The sequence below is a fragment of the Malus sylvestris genome, chromosome 1 (genome assembly GCF_916048215.2).
Source record: "Malus sylvestris chromosome 1, drMalSylv7.2, whole genome shotgun sequence".
Classification (NCBI taxonomy): domain Eukaryota; kingdom Viridiplantae; phylum Streptophyta; class Magnoliopsida; order Rosales; family Rosaceae; genus Malus; species Malus sylvestris.
Genome location: NC_062260.1, coordinates 22,160,933 through 22,180,754, shown reverse-complemented (window position 1 = coordinate 22,180,754; position 19,822 = coordinate 22,160,933). Strand labels below are relative to the sequence as shown.

Here is a 19,822-nt window from a genome sequence, read left to right as displayed (position 1 = left end):
TTTGAACAGGTGTTACACGATATAACTCATTAAGATATCAAGTATGATACAAAAACTACATGAACACTAAAAATACGACATGAATGCCAAATCTAACAGCTGGCATGCTCGAAATTCTATATGGAATTGTTCCACTGCAACCAATTGACATCTGAGGCACTAGAGGGAGCATTCCAAATAGATTTGTAGCAGCCTAGCAGGTACTAGTTGTACTATTTGTATTGCTGGTACTGGTTGTACAATTGCAGGGCTTTGAGCAGCAGGAAATTGTCCATTGTTAATATTAAGAGGCTTATTTTGGCTAATGCCCCCTAAAATTTTATTTTGATCTTATTTTGTTGCATGTAATTCAAAAATCACTATTTTACTTCTTAATCTCAAAAAAAAATTCACTTTGACTTTTGAACTATCTTTTTTCTCTGAAATTTATATATCACCTTCTAAACCATATGTGGGACCCAAGATGATGCCACAAGTCCAATAAATTTAATTATAAATCTCTATTATGCATTAACATTCAACAATAAAATAATATTAAATTTAAAAGAAATTAAAGAGATAAAAAAATAAAAAAGAAATTGATTAGTCTGGCGCACTTATATCAAACCTACATAAGAAATTAATAGATCGAAGGCAATGTAGAGCAAAATTTGATTTTATAGAGACGACTTTCAAGTTTCAGAGGGTAGATGGGATCAAAATCAAGTTCAAAAGGGCAAAGTGAAGCAAACTTTGATTTTTAAGGAGTAAAGTGACAATTTTTTTAGTTACAAGGAGTAAAGTAAGATTAAAATCAAATTCTAAGAAACGTAACTAAATATAAATCATATTAAGATATAAATAAATTTGAAATGAGACGTGAGTGGCGACACCTCTAATTCATGATATATTTCTTTGTGTTTTTGTGTGAAAATGATTGTTAAGGTCTTACCTAGGGTTTACTCTACGAAGTACAAAGAGAATTATCATTTCACCAATAACTGAACGGTTTTAAAAAATGCAACTCTAATCATTTTGTAAGATAAATGATGCGATTGGAGACGATTGAATTAGTATTTAAGTGTTAATTAATATACTTATTTATTAAGGAAAACTAATTTAAAATGATTTGAAAACTTTGAGTTTTAATGATAAGGACAAAATAAAAGATAAAGTGAATATTATCAGGTTTGACATTTTAGTGTAAAAATATGATTTTTCGTTATAATAAATAGTGCTGCATACTTTTCGTTAAAACTTCATATTTATTATTTATGATACATTATTTAATTTACAAATTTAATTAAAAATTTGATCTCTTATTACTTTCACATTTTCTGATGCGACTTTTCCAACAAATTTGACTCGAAGTCAATTAATTTAAGGGAACTTTAACGAAAAGCACATGGTACTGTTCACTTTAACGAAAAACCACATTTTTACACTAAAAAGTCAATCCTGGTACTATTCACTTTACCATTTATTTTGTCCTTATCATTAAAACTCAAAGTTTTCAAGTCCTTTTCATTAGTTTTCCTTTAATTTAATTCAAACCATTTTCTACGATGATTGACGAGGTGAGGTGGTAGCTCACCATTGGGTCCTCCATAACAAATTCAATCCAGTCCTTCAAACCATATTCTACGATGATTGACGAGGTTAGGTGGTAAGATAAAAAGCAGTGAGAGGAGACAAGGAAGGATGTTGAGAATAGAAGGAAAGACAACCACACGTAGCGCGAACCCAATGACCCGTCGAAAAATAAAAAGGACAAGGACTGTCTGCACTTCACTTTCAGTGCTTTTTCTGTGCTTTCCTGTTTTGTGTGATAACAGTTAAGCCACGTTAATATTTTATATTATTTTTTTATAGATATAATAAGATAAAAATAAATAGTAATATAAAATGTTGACGTAACTTAACTGTGACCACACAAATAGGAATAGAAAGGGACCGAAAATGAAGGGCAGACAATTCTTGTCCAAATAAAAACTGTTGGCCCGCCGGCTGTTTTATTCCGCAAACCCAATTGACCCGCCCACATTTGCCTTTAAAAATACGTCATCAACAAAACGAAAAACTGTTATTGAAATGTGGAAATAATCAAGATCCAAAATTCTAAAAGTAAAAAAAAGCATAAAATTGAAGGGTTTTGTGAAAATTATTTTTTGGATTGCATGAACCTGCTACAGTGTTTGTGTTATTAAGGGAATGAAATATTGGATCTTTGGTAGGCATTTTTTTATTTGGTTGTCTTCCAATGCAATTTTGTGACTGAACAATTTTTGAAAGCTCGTGAATTTTAAGTGTTGTAGTGTGCCGTAATTGACTTGAGCTATTCGGAAGTTTTGTTGTGTCGATGAAATAAAGGATCTTTTTTTCATCACGGGGTTGGAAGTAGGGATGGGTAAAATACTCATGGGTATGGGTAACCGCGGTTACCCATCCATTTAAAGTTGATGGTTATAGTTATGGGTAACCGTTTAAACAAATAAACGGTTATGGGTATAACCGTTTATCCATGAAATTTAAATGGGCGGTTATGGGTATTATCCGTGGTTATAACGGGTATCCATCGGTTATGGTTAATATTCATGGTTATAACGGGTATCCATTTACCCATTTAATTTAATATATGTAAAATTAAAAAAAAAATTAAAAACCCTCAGTTACAACTCTGTTACTCTCTTTCTCCGCCTTTCGACTCACTCTCTCTCTCCGTCGCTCTCTCTCTCCGTCACTCTCTCTCTCTCCGTCGCTCTCTTTTTGTGAGCAACCTGGTTCACTTGCTGTACGGGTTTTACATCTTTGTTGCTGGTTATTTCTCTGAAGAATCAATCATTCTATAAAGGGCATTTCCCATTTCTTCAATCCACTGGTAAATTTGATATCTTTCTCCATAATTTTATAATTGTCAGGTTAGTTTTTCATTTTTTGGATGATTGGTTTCTATCATTTTCTCTTTTTCTGGTTATATGTGAATGATATAGCAGTCGTTGGATTGATTTGGAGCCTCTGGTTTGGTCCAAGTTTCCACCTTTAGTTGCATGTTCTATTACTTTTGAATAGAACCCATCATTTATGATTATTAATTAATTATCCCTTAATTGTTGATTTGGTTTTGTTTCTTGTAATCGTTGATTTCATTTTGTTGCGTTTGATTGGAGCTTTCATCATTTGGGACACGAAAAATTTAACATAAAAAACAAAAATAAATTCACTTATCGGACAGCCTTCAACTTCGAATGATGTAAAAAACCCGTCAACGATTATTGCATACTCGCAGTCGTATTGCGAATTTCATCGTTTTCAAACTGATTTTTGCTCCCAAATGGGGGGCAATTTGCTTGATATAAGCTCTTCAGGATTAGATTGTTTGGGTACTTTATGCTAAACAAGTTCAAATTTTGAGGCTTTCAATTGGGTGTAGTTGTTTCGTTTCTGGAATGTTTTTGCTCAGGTTGGTTGTTTTACTTTTCCTTTTTCAGGTCACTGTCCTGATTAGTTGAAAATAATCGGCATCACTCGTTGCATGATTGTAAGTTATTAGCGGAGCAATGAATCGCCGTCCTATGGAGGGACAATTCGATCGGAAAATTCGCCATCTCGCACCGGATTGTCCGCGGGGACACCGTCGCCAGCCTCGCCGTCGCAAGCATTTTGGTTCTTAATTCTTATCATCTGTTTGATTGCCTAGAAAAATGAAAATGGAAAACACTTTTAGGCCAGTCTGGGAAATGAAAATAGAAAACACTACATAGAAGTGCTTTTTTTTGGGTCAATTACATAGAAGTGCTTTTATTAAAGAGCAAAAGTCGATTGATCAGAAACTCAAAAAATAAAGAACAAAAGTCGAAATTTTTATTGAAAATGCTTCTTGGAAAAGCAGTTGGAAGTGCTTTTCATTTTTTGATTAACTATCGTTAAAAAAATAATGTAGACAGGAGAAAAAAAAGGGTAAATGGGTAAAAAACGGATAAACGGGCGAAAAACATGGGTAAACGGGTAAATGGTTATGGTTATGGTTAAATGGGTAAATGGTTATGGGTAAATGGGTACACGGTTATGGGTATGGATAACCGTTTATAAACGGTTATGGTTATGGGTATAACCATTTATGTAATTACCTAACGGGTAAACGGTTATGCGGGTATGAACATAAACGGTTATGGGTAAAATAACCGCGGTTACCCGCCCACATAACCATTGCCCATCCCTAGTTGGAAGACATTTTGGATATGTAAAATTTTGTGATAGGACAAAGTTGAAAACTTATGAATGTTCAGAATAGTAATGTGCTAACTGAAATTACGAATAGTGGTGTCAGTGATTAGAGTTCATAATGTTATGGGGAGGGAATTTGCACCCGGTAGCGAATTTGTCATGGTTGATAATATTTGATCTTTTATTGTGTTGTTGCTTGATTCAAAGATACACACTTTTTTCAAAAAGGTTTTGTTTTTCTTTCTAATATGTACTCAAGTGTGGAAGTAATAAGTTTCTAGTTGCTGAAGAAGGCATGCATTTGGTTGCTTGAACTTTGTGTGTTAAATTTATTTGTAATATGTATTTTAAAAATGGTTTGCTATGAAACGATTATGAGGTTGCTTGTGTTCGATGTCAGGGCCTGTTGCTGAGGACATGTTCCATTGGCCAGCAACGAGGACATAGGCATGGTGACTTTGAGAACAAGCACTAGAACAGGTGATGGTATTTCAAGAACAAGACTTTGTGGCTGCTGAACAATTCAGCAGCTGCTCCTGCTTATACTCAATCTCGTACGGATACGTGTCCAAGTTTTGATTTTTAATCAACACGTGAACGCGTGTTCACACAGAATTGGGTAGAAGTAGAAGTGGTTGTTAAACACGTGTCTAAGTTTGAACACTTGTTCATACGAAATTTGGTATGAGCAGGAGTGGCTGCTGAATTGTTCAGCAGCCAAGTGAATTCCGTATTTCAATAGCGTTTGGAGTTTTAGTCTGCGGTGGTCTAGTTTAGTCATCCAACAACTTTTCAATTTTTCTATCTATTTGATTCTGGCACGTGACAACATTGTTGCTCTTTGACTGGGAAAGACATCGGAAGACGTTGTTTTTTGTTTTGGTAGGTGGTGATGATTAAGTCTTTGTCCAATTAACTCTTACTCCTTGGATTTTCATCGACTTGTATGATACTCGTCTTGTTAAACTACTTAACAGTAAGAGTATGTGTTGAACTTGAAACACTCTTGATGCCGAGCTCACATAAGTTGAAGGCATTTAAGTCTTCTGAAGTTTTTTGTTATTATTATTTTTTTAGAGATTTTGAAGTGGTTTTTTTTTTTTAAGAACGATATTATATAAAAAAAATAGTTAGATTAAACCTGATAATAAACTCTTAATAATATGGTATAAATTTATTTTTGAAAATATTCGAAACCAAGAACTTCCAGAAACTACTTAACTGCCAGCGCAGTTAATATGCTGAACTCCATTGCCAAAGACTAAACCTACTTCCTATGGCATACCAAATGTTCATTCTTTACTGGGTTTTCCTCCTCTTCCTGCCAAACCCAGCAAAACCCCAGCTCGACCAAGAGCTCTACTTCCACGACTTCCATGACGTCGCCTACAGCAGCAACATGAGCTTAAACGGCGTCGCAGCAATCATGGTCAACGGCATGCTCAAGCTCACAGACAACACTCCCAGAGTCCTCGGCCACGCCTTCTACTCCGCCCCAGTCCGATTCAAAAACTCCACCGACGGCAAAGCCTTTTCCTTCTCCACCTCCTTCGTCTTCACCATCGTCCCGGAGTACCCAAAGCTCGGCGGCCACGGCCTTGCCTTCATTATCTCGCCGTCGAAATCGCTCCCGGGATCCCTCCCCAGCCAGTACCTCGGCATCCTCAACGCCACCGTCGTCGGCAACTTCTCCAACCACATCTTTGCCGTCGAATTCGACACAGTCCAGGACTTCGAATTCGGGGACATCAACGACAACCATGTCGGAATCGATATCAACAGCCTGGCTTCCAACAAATCGACCCCAGCCGGGTTTTTCAGCGGTGGAAATTCGACGAAGGAGAACCTCAAGCTCAAGAGTGGGCTGCCGATCCAGGCCTGGGTCGACTACGATTCGGTGAAAAATCAAGTCACTGTCATGCTTTCACCCGATTCGATCAAACCCAGATCCCCTATTTTAACATTCGATGTCGATCTTTCTCCAATTTTGGAAGATTTTATGTACGTTGGATTCTCTGCTTCGACCGGGTTGCTCGCCAGCTCCCACTACGTCTCCGGTTGGAGCTTTAAGATGAACGGAGAAGCCAAATCTCTGGATTTAGAAGCTCTGCCTAAACTTCCCGGCCCGAAAAAGAAGCATTCATCAGCGTTGATCTTTGGCGTTTCTCTTTCTGTTCTTGTTTTCTTTATCTTGGCCGCCGGATTGGGCTTCTACATTGTTCACAGGATCAAGAACGCCGAGGTGATCGAGCCGTGGGAGCTCGACATTGGGCCTCATAGATTCAGATACAATGAGCTGAAGCAGGCCACCAGAGGGTTCAGGGATAAAGAGTTGATCGGGTTTGGTGGATTTGGTAAGGTTTACAAAGGGACACTGCCGAATTCAGAAACCCAAGTGGCGGTTAAGCGAATTTCGCACGAGTCGAGGCAGGGTCTGCAGGAATTCGTGTCGGAAATCGCCACCATTGGCCGTCTCAGGCACAGGAATTTAGTGCAGTTGTTGGGGTGGTGTCGCCGGCGCGGAGATTTGTTGCTTGTGTATGATTTTATGCCTAATGGGAGCTTGGATAAATATTTATTTGAGAAGCCAAAAGCAATTTTGAGCTGGGAACAGAGGTTCAAGATAGCTCAAAATGTAGCTTCTGGCTTATTGTATTTGCACGAAGGTTGGGAGCAGACTGTGATTCATAGGGACGTAAAAGCAGGAAACGTGCTTTTGGATTCTGAGATGAATGGAAGGCTTGGAGATTTCGGTCTTGCTAAATTGTATGAGCATGGAGCAAACCCTACAACAACTAGGGTTGTTGGGACACTGGGTTACCTCGCTCCCGAGTTTACTCGGACCGGAAAACCAACTCCGAGCTCGGATGTGTTTGCTCTTGGTGCTCTCCTGCTGGAGCTGGTGTGTGGGAGGAGACCCATTGAGCCAAAAGCCCTGCCGGAGGAGCTGATGTTGGTTGATTGGGTTTGGGAGAAGTGGAAGGCTGGTGCAATTCTTGAAGTTGTGGACCCCAGATTGGAGGATGAGTTTGATGATCTGGAGGCTGTTGTGGTGCTGAAGCTAGGGCTGATGTGCTCAAATAATTCCCCCAAGGCAAGGCCCACAATGAGGCAGGTGGTGAGGTACTTGGAGGGTGAGGCAGCGCTGCCGGACGCAGTGGCGTCTCCCGGGGCTTATGATGGGAAGAAGGGTGTTGAGTTTGAGGATTATGTGCATTCTTATCCCACATCATCAGGTTTTGTGAAGGCAAGTGATTGGTCTTGTGATGATGCGGATGTTGATTTTGAAGGCGGTTCTGGCTCACCTCCCTTGGTATCTGGTAGTCATAGATGTGGTAGTGACAGGTACCCAAGCTAGCGGGGATTCTAGCGTGTAATTGAGGATTTATCCGCCCTGTTTTTTATCTCTCACATCAAGTTAGAGATAGAAGCAGGGCGGAAAATTCCCAGCTACGCTCAAGTTTTTCCCATGTAGGAGTGACAGACCCCTCTTTTTCCCTTTTGTATTTTGCTTGTTTGTTTTTCTTTTGTATGATTATAGTTGTGTTAGTATTTCTGCGTTGATGTATGTAAACTTGATTTTTGTGACGCACCTTGTTGGCTTGTAACTTGTAAATATATTCCTGTAAATGATGTTTCTTTGACCTGCATTTATATCTTCCTCTTTAACCTTTGAAATTCATTGTGTTTATACAAGTCTTCACATCATTGATTATTTCTTACCTAACGTCGATGACGAGGTTCTGTATTCGATTCTTATTTGAGGTTCTGTGTTAAATTGTAACTTCCCTCAATTTCAGTGGTATAAAATATATAGGTCGTACCTAGTGCACAAAGTTCCCGTTTTACGCAGGTTCTGTATTCGATTCTCATTTGAGGTTCTGTGTTAAATTGTAACTTCTCTCAATTTCAGTGGTATAAAATATATAAATAAATAAAAATAGAACATAAAAAACATGAGAAGAGCTTGCACGCTTAATGTCATGAAACATTAGAACATATAAAACCAGTACAAATTCATCTCTTTATTTTTGAATACTTTTACATAAAATCATCTGTGAAATCCAGGTCACTGGATGGGAACATATCAATCTTTCCAACAAGATTTAAATTGCTACAAACTATCTGCTCCTTCTAATTAATAAAGAAAGGGATCCTTGGATCATCGTTCTTAGGATTATAGTTTCTTGCAGGTAACCTGACCACCCGCCTGAGTCAGCTGTCGAGAGATCAACAAATGTGATACTCTAACATGCGCAGGAGCGGGTTTGTCTACAACTAAACTTGATAATTTCTTACACGATTTGTTAACACAAAACAAAAATGACATGAAAATAACGGGTTTTGAGTCAACACGGCAACTAATAGTTGTTATCGGGCCGCCTATTTAGAACTCGTTAATGACGGGTTTACACGCGAGTAACCTGTGGATAACCCATTTCGATCCGTTAAAAAAATTATTTTGATGATTATAAAGTTAAGGTATTAACAAAAAACTTACTATGAAATACAATAGCATAGAAGTTTTTATCATTTATAGTCAAAATTTAACCCCTAAATTAGCCAAAAAATCTGATCAAATTAACATAAATACCCTCAAAATTAAAACCCATGTAGATTTTTCTTTAAACTATTCCCAAGTCATCTGTTTGAATTATTAAGTAATCATTGTCTAATAGTAAGGAAAGATCTGGTATGTTTTTATTTTTTCTTTGATTCTTTTGACGAGGTCAATATCTTCATGATTGAATTTGATATTTCCTGTACTACCAGTTTTCTTATATAAGCTACTAACATGATATTCCGTCCCTATTTTTATAATTTTATTAATTTTAAATAAGTGGATTGATAAAAATGCTCTAGAGACGAGAATGTTAACTTTTATTGACCATCAATTCGTGACGTGTACAAGACGGTACGAACGTATATAAGTAAGCAGAATCGAAATCGGAATTACAATAAAAAATTTATGTAACTACAAATCTAAAAAGTACTTTTGTAAAAAAAATAGTTATTTATTATTTTATATATTTTTCATAATTATTATATCATTATTTTAAGATTATTTTGTTTTTAAATTATTATTTTAATAATAATAATTTATTATTTTAACCATAGCCTCTCGCACCTCGCCGGCGAGCCACGTCACCATCACCCCCAGCTTGTCCCATCTCTCTATTTCCGAGCCCAGGACCCAAACTCGAACAACCTCCAGACCTCGCATCGGAGACTAAATGAAATGGAGAACTCCGGTGAAGGTGAGCCTCGAAACTAACCTAAACCTTCTTGGACCACGTTTTAGAGTATATTAGGGTAATTTTGAGATGTTTTGGTGACATTTTGAAGCAGGAATCAAGGCGGGGGAAAGTTGACCAATTTCCGGCGAGAAACCAGGTGGCTTCGTGCCGTTTTCCGGCCAATATCGGCCATGGAAGGATCCCCTGTTGGTATATTTCTTTTCCTCTCCTTTTGAGCTTCAAATTGGTATATTACACTGCTAGTTTTAGTTGAGTTTCTAAGCGAGGTGAAGCCTGGAAAATTTCCTGGCCAAGTGTCCCCAGACTTCGGCGGTTGGCCGGAGAAGAACAAAGAAAAAAAATGAAAAAAAAGAAGAAAAAAAAAGGAGGGGGGGGGGCCTTAAGCCCAAAAATCCCGGCCCATATTCTTTTGGTCCAAAACTTTGGCCAACCGGCCCAATTCCAAAATGGGCCTGAAACATTTCAGAATATTCTTGGAATATTCTTTGGAATATTCCTGGTGTTGACATTTTTCGGAATTTTTCGGAAAATCCTCCTTGGCTAATTTCAAAGTCCCGAGTGCATTTTTTACATTCATTTAGTGAAATTATAAAGTTTTAACGTAATTGACCACCGGGGGCTTCTCGGTTGACTTTTAGGGTTGATCGTTGACTTTTTACAAAATTTGTCGGGGACCCTCCTTCGCGCATTTAGACGCCCCGATTTCAAATCCGCCATCCGTTTTTTGAAATTCGACCTTTTTAAGATAGTTCCTTTATTAGCCGTACTTTGTACGAAAATGTGTAATTACATTAGTACGTTATATTTACCTAAATGGTTTCATTTCTAGGCGAAACGCTTCGCAAAGACTCTCGATGCTACAAGGCGGGCTCGACTCAACGACATGATCTGTGAGTGGGTCTTTTATTTGATATATATATATATATATATGTATGTATGTATGTTTATGTATATATCTATTGGTTAGTTTCCATATATACAATTAATAGTAAATTCTCAACGTGATTGCCATGATTAACAGAGCCGGCCCTGAGATTTCAGGGGCCTTATGCGAAAGTGAATTGGAGGCCCTAAAATGTACTAAGAATTTAATTTTTTTTATTTTTTTGTTCAAAATAATAATTTTAGTTTTCAATTGAGCTTCTATAAATTCTAATAGCACAAACAAATTTAACAAATCAACAAGTAGAAATGTGGGGTATTGTTTTTCCTTAACTATTTAGAGGGTTAGGGTTCGAATTTTCATGTTATTATGTGGAATTTTTATATTATTTTGTGGAAACTTATGCATTTAATAAAAATATAAACTGAAAAAATGATGAAGATGAACTCATCTCCTAGGCTGATGTAAAGAAGCAATAATTCCACTTGCGTTAAGACTCAAGTTTGTAATATTTTACACTTACTACTATATATACGTATATGCATGCAAAATTGAAAAATCAGGGGCTTTGTGCGGTAGCACCACTTGCACCCCCTCAGCGCCAGCCCTGATGATTAAACTTACGTTTATAAGAAATGCCTTATTGTTGGGAAATGATGAAATAATCCTATGGGGTGCAAATATAAGCTTACTATAAGAGGATGCCTTAATTATATTTATGGTCATGAATAGTATGATATTGACTAGAATTGTTGAATGGTTGTGGCATGATTATAAATTATAATTATGTTATTTGCTCATCATTTGCTGCACCGGTGTTGGTACTCACCCGGGTCAGGGCCAATCTTTCACGTGTATGTGCACATTGCACCGTACACTCACTTTGGATCCATTGTAGGTGCCAGTCCTGTCGTGCATGTTGCAATAGGTAACTCAAACTCGTATGTGCTCGCATAGCGCCAGTCTTCATGTGATTGTAGTATTAGAGCGTATATCATTGTTACGCCTAGTCCTATTCATGTCAGAATACCTCTACATGAACTCGTGTGTCAGCATGTGTCGATGAGCACCCGATATGATATGTTTGCTTATGCGAGATTATGTGATATTGGTTGTTATATGTTCATTTATGCAACATTGCGACGTGTGGCAATCTTGTGATTTAGCAGGCTACAGTAGGTATTTTCTTACTACACGTAGTATGTATATTTGTGAAACAATACTTATTTTATGGTGAGGGATTATAACGTTTTCAAAAAGTTATGGATAATGATCCTGTACGGATAAGTTATATCGGATCCCCAGGATCAAAACATCCTAGCCGTTAGTAACAAATCGTGTATAAAAAGTCAATCCCTCTTTTCATTTTAGTATCACTATTCATTAGTGTCTCATTTTTATATCTCCTCGCACCCCCTACACCTGGTCGTCATGCGTCGATCCTGACGAATGTCGGGATTAGGGCATAACATCTGAGTTCTCCATTTTTGAACAAACGCAAAAGATCAAACAGGTTTTAGATTATGGTTGTAATTTGGTTTTATTATGAGGATACTTAGGTTTGTTACAGGTGGTTTTCTAATATTATAAAAATTGACATTTGTGAAATTAGAGTATAAAATTTTGGCCATAAATGATAAAAACTCTAGCAGTAGTGTATATATTGTGTATTAAATATATATTATTGTATTATTAATTTATTATTATTCTATATATAAGTAAAAAATTAAGTTTTATTTATTTCTATTATGAGAGTTTCTTATTATCATTGCTGGAATAAATTTTACTTGTATAGTTGTCCAAAATTCAAATCAAGTAGTATAGTATTTGTATAGGCAAAAAGACAAACTTTCAATTTTAGAGTCAACATTTAACAACGATTTTCATTATCTCTTATACAATTGTACTTATAAATATTGTATCCTTTTAAAAGTGAGATTAAAATATTATAAAACACATTAAAAAACAAAAATATCAAAGTAATTGAAAAATACCAAACACATTAACAAATTCATAATAATTAAAACCATTTTGTATTATGATTGACGATGTTAGGTGGCAACTCACCATTAGGTCCTCCAACACAAATTTCAAATCCCCGTCCTCGACTTCACGCAAGTGGCGCGAACCAATGACCCGCCCACAATTGCCGTTAATATGTGCCACGAACAAAACGAAAAACTGCAGACCAACCGACTCTTTATTCCGCAAGCAAACCCAATTGACCCCTCCACATTTGCCGTCACGAGCAAAACGAAAAACTGTCCTATCTAAATACTGTTATTATTGGTAAAAAATGGACACTGAAAACTCCAGTGCCATCTGCTTAACAAAAACCCAGCAAAGACTCGAGCTTTACTTCCTATGGCATTCCAAAGATTCATACTTTGCTGGGTTTTCCTCCTCTTTCTCCCAAACCCAGCAAAAACCCAGCTCGACCAAGAGCTCTACTTCAACGGCTTCAATGGTGTCGCCAACAGCAGCAACTTGAGCTTAAATGGCGTCGCGTCAATCGAGCCCAACGGCATGCTAAAGCTCACAAACGACACTCTCAGAGTCCTCGGCCACGCCTTCTACTCCGCCCCAGTTCGATTCAAAAACTCCACCGACGGCAAAGCCTTTTCCTTCTCCACCTCCTTCGTCTTCACCATCGTCCCTGAGTACCCAAAGCTCGGCGGCCACGGCCTTGCCTTCATAATCTCGCCGTCGAAATCGCTCCCGGGATCCCTCCCCAGCCAGTACCTCGGCATCCTCAACGCCACCGTCGTCGGCAACTTCTCCAACCACATCTTCGCCGTCGAATTCGACACCGTCCAGAGCTTGGAATTCGGGGACATCAACGACAACCATGTCGGAATCGATATCAACAGCCTGGCCTCCAACAAATCGACCCCGGCCGCGTTTTTCACTGGTGAAAATTCGACGAAAGAGGACCTCAATCTCAAGAGTGGGCTGCCGATCCAGGCCTGGGTCGATTACGATTCGGTGAAAAATCAAGTCACTGTCATGCTTTCGCCCGATTCGATCAAACCCAGATCCCCGATTTTAACATTCGATGTCGATCTTTCTCCAATTTTGGAAGATTTTATGTACATTGGGTTCTCTGCTTCGACCGGGTTGCTCGCCAGCTCCCACTACGTCTCCGGTTGGAGCTTTAAGATGAACGGAGAAGCCAAGTCTCTGAATTTAGAAGCTTTGCCTAAACTTCCCCGCCCGATAAAGAAGCAATCGTCAGCGTTGATCATTGGCGTTTCTGTTTCCGTTCTTGTTTTTATTATTTTGGCCGTCGGATTGGGGTTCTACATTGTTCAGAGGATCAAGAACGCTGAGGTGATCGAGCCGTGGGAGCTCGACACTGGGCCCCATATATTCAGATACAGCGAGCTCAAGCAGGCCACCAGAGGGTTCAGGGATAAAGAGGTGATCGGGTTTGGCGGATCTGGTAAGGTTTACAGAGGGACATTGCCGAATTCAGAAACCCAAGTGGCGGTTAAGCGAATTTCGAACGAGTCGAGGCAGGGTCTGCAGGAATTCGTGTCGGAAATTGCTACCATTGGCCGTCTCAGGCACAGGAATTTAGTGCAGTTGTTGGGGTGGTGTCGCCGGCGTGGAGATTTATTGCTTGTGTATGATTTTATGCCTAATGGGAGCTTAGATAAGTACTTATTTGAGAAGTCAAAAGCAATTTTGAGCTGGGAACAGAGGTTCAAGATAGCTCAAAATGTAGCTTCTGGCTTATTGTATTTACATGAAAGTTGGGAGCAGACTGTGATTCATAGGGACATAAAAGCAGGAAACGTGCTTTTGGATTCTGAGATGAATGGAAGGCTCGGAGATTTCGGTCTTGCTAAATTGTATGAGCATGGAGCAAACCCTACAACAACTAGGGTTGTTGGGACACTGGGTTACCTAGCTCCCGAGTTGACTCGGATCGGAAAACCGACTCCGAGCTCGGATGTGTTTGCTCTTGGTGCTCTCCTGCTGGAGCTGGTGTGTGGGAGGAGACCCATTGAACGAAAAGCCCTGCCGGAGGAGCTGATATTGGTTGATTGGGTTTGGGAGAAGTGGAAGGCTGGTGCAATTCTTGAAGTTGTGGACCCCAGATTGGGGGCTGAGTTTGATGATCTGGAGGCTGTGGTGGTGCTGAAGCTAGGGCTGATGTGCTCAAATAATACCCCCAAGGCACGGCCCACAATGAGGCAGGTGGTGAGGTACTTGGAGGGTGTGGCAGCGCTGCCGGACGCAGTGGCGTCTCCTGGGGCTTATGATGGGAAGAAGGGTGGTGAGTTTGAGGATTATGTGCATTCTTATCCCACATCATCAGGTTTTGAGAAGGCAAGTGCTTGATCTTGTGATGATGCGGATTGATTTTGAAGCGGTTCTCGCTCACCTCCCTGAATATCTGGTAGTCGTAGATGTGGTAGCGACAGGTACCCAAGCTAGCGGGGATTATAGCGTGTAATGGAGGATTTATCTATCTCCCACATCAAGTCAGAGATAGAGGCAGGGCGGAAAATTCCCAGCTACGCTCAAGTTTTTCCTATGTAGGAGTGACAATCCCCTCTTTTTCTCTTTTTTTTATTTTGCTTGTTTCCTTTTCTTTTGTATGATTATAGTTGTGTTAGTATTTCTGTGTTGATGTATGTAAACTTGATTTTTGTGACACCTTGTTGGATTGTACCTTGTAAATATTTCGGTAAATGATGTTTCTTTGACCTGCATTATATCTTCCTCTTTCATCTTTGAAATTCATTGTGTTTATACAAGTCTTCACATCATTGATTATATTTTGCTTGACGTAGACGATGAGGTTTTGTATTCAATTCTCATTTGAGGTTCTGTGTTAGATTGCAACTTCCCTCAATTTCAATGGTATAAAATCTCTTATATATAATGCCAGAGCCCTAATTTGGGGTCACAGCTTCAACAAAAAAATTAGAACAAAATTGCCCCTCAACCAAAAAAATTCAAAAGCAGCCCAATATAATATATCAAATAATGCAGGGGTAATTTGGTCATCATAAAATATAATATAAATATGAGTAGAGAGAGAAGAATAAAAAAATAGAAGGATGAGTAAAAGTTGATGTGCCCACGTGAAGGGGAAAGAAGATATAATAAAAAAAATTAAAAATCATGAATATTGTGTTCAAAACATCTTAAGAGGCGCGTAGTGCCGGTGATAAATTATTATTTTATTTTTAAATTAGTACCTAACAATAGGCTAGCAATAATTTGATTCAATCAGATGTTGTGAATAGTGATTTTGGTGTCATCAAGCCGTTCAAAACATCTTAAGAGAAGTGTAATGCCAGTTATAAAAAAAAATCTTTCGCATGCTGATAATAATGTGATTAAATTAGTTATCAAATGATTATTGATAGGATTTTTACCACCTGCGAAAAAAGGGTTAAAAACAACTAAAATACTTGCAAGAGAAACAAGGTTATTGTTGTATAACTTGCAAGAGAAATAAGGTTATTGTAGTATAATTGGCTCAAGCAAAGTCGTTATCCGCAGGGATTAATTTAAATAAATTAATGCAAAATCAAATCTCAACTAATTATTTAGAATAAAGTTTTAGAAAATGATGATTTAATGACCTAAATTAAGAAAAACGAATTTAATTAAAAAGGTTAACTAAAATCTGCAATTTTTAAAGAAGGAAAAAAAAAACAATTTTTAGAATTCAAAGTAAGAAGGTACTAGGGTTTCGCCATCCTCTTAACAATCCTACGTAGATTTACTAATTACTTATGAATTATTCATGCAACTTTGAAAGTTAGGTTTTTCTAATGCATATTCTACTCGTGGTATTCAAGCTAGAACGTATATCAAACATGCAATCTATCTGTGGTATTCAGATCAAATATAAACATGCATGACTCATTACGTTTTGTGAAAACTCTTTGAAAAACCATGCAACCCCTAAGACGTGGTATTCATCCTAGGTGAAATTACAACTATTAATCACAAGAAGCAATACTCAATTCCTCGGTGGTATTCCGACCAAATTGCATCTAATTACTTATCTAAACATCCTAATAGTCGTGAATCATTAAGACATAAAGACAGTTTAAGCACTCTAAACTTTGTCCCAAATCTTCTCTCCAAAAATTGAATGCGTTCTCTCTAAAAAACCATAGGTCTACCAAAAAGCTTATTTGTACTACTCTAAATAAAATTCACCTAATAAAAGGTATAGAATAAGACTAGGAAACTAAATAAATTAAAATAAAATAAGAAACATAATCCTAAATTGACTTGGTAAATTCGCCCAAAAATCTGCACAGCCACGTTTTGGACCCATATCAGCTCCAAAACTGGCCCAAAATAGCTGGATTTAAAGCTTTGACTATTCTGAACACTTCTCTGGAATGCCACGAACCCATCCGAAGTCATCTTGGGCTCCAAAAACGCAGTTTAAGCCCAGAAACTTCACTTTCCAGCAACACGCACTGCTCCTTCATTTAATCTCCAGGAAATAACCGCTTGGAAGAAATTGCTGATATTTTGACATGAACAAGCTAAGGAACACACAAATGTCCTCCAATTTGAATCACTCCAAAATTCGTCCGTTTGGTCACCTTTTTCTTCAAAAGAAGTCAAATGTCCTATGTTGAAAATATAAAGCAAAATATCAAAATTCTACCAAAATAATTATCAAATTATACTAAGAATAGGGTGAAATATATAATATAATATTGACTCATCAATTGTTTTTTTTTAACAAACGATATTATTTACACTAAGGGGGAGGGTGTAATATCCCGTATTAAAAAAATGGTTTTATAAATATGTGTGCAAGTACTTATATCTATTTCAAATATGATGATTTTATTTTTGAATTTCCTTTTATATATTACAAGTACAAGAATTTGTATTTTCGACATGTAAGTTAGTAGGGATTCTTTCACTACAAAAATATATTTTTGTGCCTAACAAGTACTTTAATACTGAAATGTCTCCAACTAGAGAGGTTTCTATTTTTTTGGCATCATCATCATAATTTTGTAACTTTGTCCAGTAACTGTGTATCTTATATGTATGTATATATATGCATTAGTTTGATTGTTAGGGTTTCTACTTACCCTTTTCGTGCCAATAGCAATTAAGTTACCCTTGTTAGACTTTTTTATCTTTAATTAGTGAAGTGTAAAAGGGTTGGAGAGTTAAGCTCCTCCGAGAGGTGGGAATTTTCTAGTAGAGTTAGCTTGATTTTTCTCCAAAGAATGAGGTGGAAGTTGGTAATTAATAGAAGCTAATAATTAGGGTGAAGAGGTGGAGTCTATAGCATGTGTATGTTAGTCTATTTGCATGTAGGTGGCAACACCTTGAGGTATTAGAAGTGCTTACTCATCAACCTACAGGAATCTTAATCATTAGGATAATATTCACCACTCTAAATAGAGGAAGATGACAACTTATTGTGGTTAGAACATTTTACGTGGCCTTTGATGCTTGCATCCATCTTGCATGATATTCATTAGTTCATGATTAACTTAAACACATGTCTCTTTGCCATTTGAACACGTCCTATTGTCAATGATTAACTTCACATTTGGTGTGTTTCTATTTGAACACATATTAGGGCTAATGATTAGCTTAACATTTGTTGTTTTTCTATTGGACCACATATCATGGCTAATGATGAGAACAACAATTGGTGTCTTGCTATTGGAACACATGTGCCATGAATCATAAAGAAAAGAAGCAAACAAGGTTAATATATACGTATAGAGCTTCAAAGGGGAGGAATTCAAGGGAAGAAACACATATAAAGGAAGGAGGAGGAGAGAGCAAAGAAGGGGGGAAGAAAAGGGAGCAAAACCGTCCTTCTCATATCACTTTTCTTACATATTTTTGTCAAGGCTTTTAAGTCATTATCATGTATTTGTAAATCCTCATTACCTAGTGAAATACAAACACAACCGTAGTGGACGTAGCCAAATTGGTGAACCACTTAAATCTCCGTGTTCCTTTGTCTAATTACAATAAATTTGAGTTGAGTAAACCATTTATTAATAAAATACTGAGTTTTTAATAGAAACTTAATGGTAAAGAAGGATCGACTCAAGGAGGCATTGGTAACATATTGCTTATCATTTACATTAAAGATTATTACTTTGTTGTTAATATTATGATTATATTACTCTTGTCACTATCAATTTGATTAGTGTTGCAGATATTTTAGAGCATATGATTATTAATATCCTTGTTACATGGCATATACATAAGCATTCTTGTAAAGTAGGAAAAAGAGTTAAGTTGTGTTTGAGATGTGAGGATATTCAAGGGCTGAAGTTTGCCTTGAATATAAAATAATGAACCTTGTATACGTTAGGCGTCGGGGGAAGAGCTTGAGTATACAACCGGTTGATTATAAAATAATGAAATCTTGTATATGTCAGACATCGCGGGAAAGGCTTGAATATACAATTGGGCGTCGGGGGAAGTGCCTATATAATAAAGTGGAAACTGAGAATTTAATTACAAAAAATTGTGTTTAAGGGATGAACGGGAGTTAACTCATATTCTAAGGTATTCGGAGCCAAGTGGTATAAGCATGGTATGGGACGTGCAGGTTTGGGTGCCTTAGGTATGGGTTGACAGGATTAGAAGGGGGTGAGTACATTTATGCATCTCATTGCATACATTTTATGTATTTGTAAGAGCTACTCATTTCAATTATTATTTTAGTTGGTACTTTTGTTATGAATTAATTTTGTATATTAATATTTTATTTCCGCTGCGTATTCAATAAATTATATGTGGTAAACTCAATCTATTATTATGTAAGATTTGTTATATGATGTATTGTGTAATCGTTCTAATTTAATTTAATTTTCCATCATATCTTGGTTGTAGAATTTATTTCTATAGTAAGATATGGCTCACACCCTAACTCGTGAATAGTGTTTATTCTTGGGTCGGGACGTGACAGGGGGGTGGGCTTAGCCTCACAATGGGCCAGCAATAATGTGATTCAATCAGTTGTTCATTAAATATTATTTTCTCTATTTTTAAACATGTTCAAAACATTTTAAGAGACGTGTAATGTAGGTTATAAAAAAGGTCTTTTGCACGTAGATAATAATGTGATTAAATTAGTTGTCAAATGATTATTTTTCTTTTTAACAAACGATATTATTTACACTAAGGAGGAAGGGGTGAGCTTAACCTCACAATGGGCTAGCAATAATGTGATTCAATCAATTGTTCATTAAATATTATTTTCTCTATTCTTATTGTAAATTCTATAGAGACTGATTTTATTATGTGAATTCAACTGCTTTAATTGGTTTATGAGGGGTTTCTTCTAGCATGATCTAAGATTATTTATTTACTTCAAATATTTGACTTTCCTTTTGTCAATTTACACATATAAATACATTTAAAACGTGTAAGTCAAGCATAGCACGCCGTGATTCAAAAAATACTTTCTGCACGTGCTAGTATATAAATAAATAAAATAGAA

At 37.2% G+C, this 19,822-nt stretch overlaps 2 protein-coding genes across 2 annotated transcripts; both read left to right on the top strand.

Annotated features, from left to right (window-relative positions):
• Positions 1 to 4,599: 4,599 nt before the first annotated feature.
• Positions 4,600 to 7,853, top strand: LOC126622308 (L-type lectin-domain containing receptor kinase S.4-like). Its single transcript, XM_050291006.1, has one exon. The coding sequence runs from the start codon at positions 5,480 to 5,482 to the stop codon at positions 7,559 to 7,561; it is 2,082 nt and encodes a 693-aa protein (XP_050146963.1). The 5' UTR covers positions 4,600 to 5,479; the 3' UTR covers positions 7,562 to 7,853.
• Positions 7,854 to 12,541: 4,688 nt separating this feature from the next.
• Positions 12,542 to 15,068, top strand: LOC126622333 (L-type lectin-domain containing receptor kinase S.4-like). Its single transcript, XM_050291038.1, has one exon. The coding sequence runs from the start codon at positions 12,709 to 12,711 to the stop codon at positions 14,689 to 14,691; it is 1,983 nt and encodes a 660-aa protein (XP_050146995.1). The 5' UTR covers positions 12,542 to 12,708; the 3' UTR covers positions 14,692 to 15,068.
• The last annotated feature ends 4,754 nt before the right edge of the window (positions 15,069 to 19,822 follow it).

What these genes read in the sequence shown, in the direction of transcription:
- LOC126622308 (XM_050291006.1), top strand. Translation starts at nt 5,480, where the DNA reads ATGGCATACCAAATGTTCATTCTTTACTGGGTTTTCCTCCTCTTCCTG.
- LOC126622333 (XM_050291038.1), top strand. Translation starts at nt 12,709, where the DNA reads ATGGCATTCCAAAGATTCATACTTTGCTGGGTTTTCCTCCTCTTTCTC.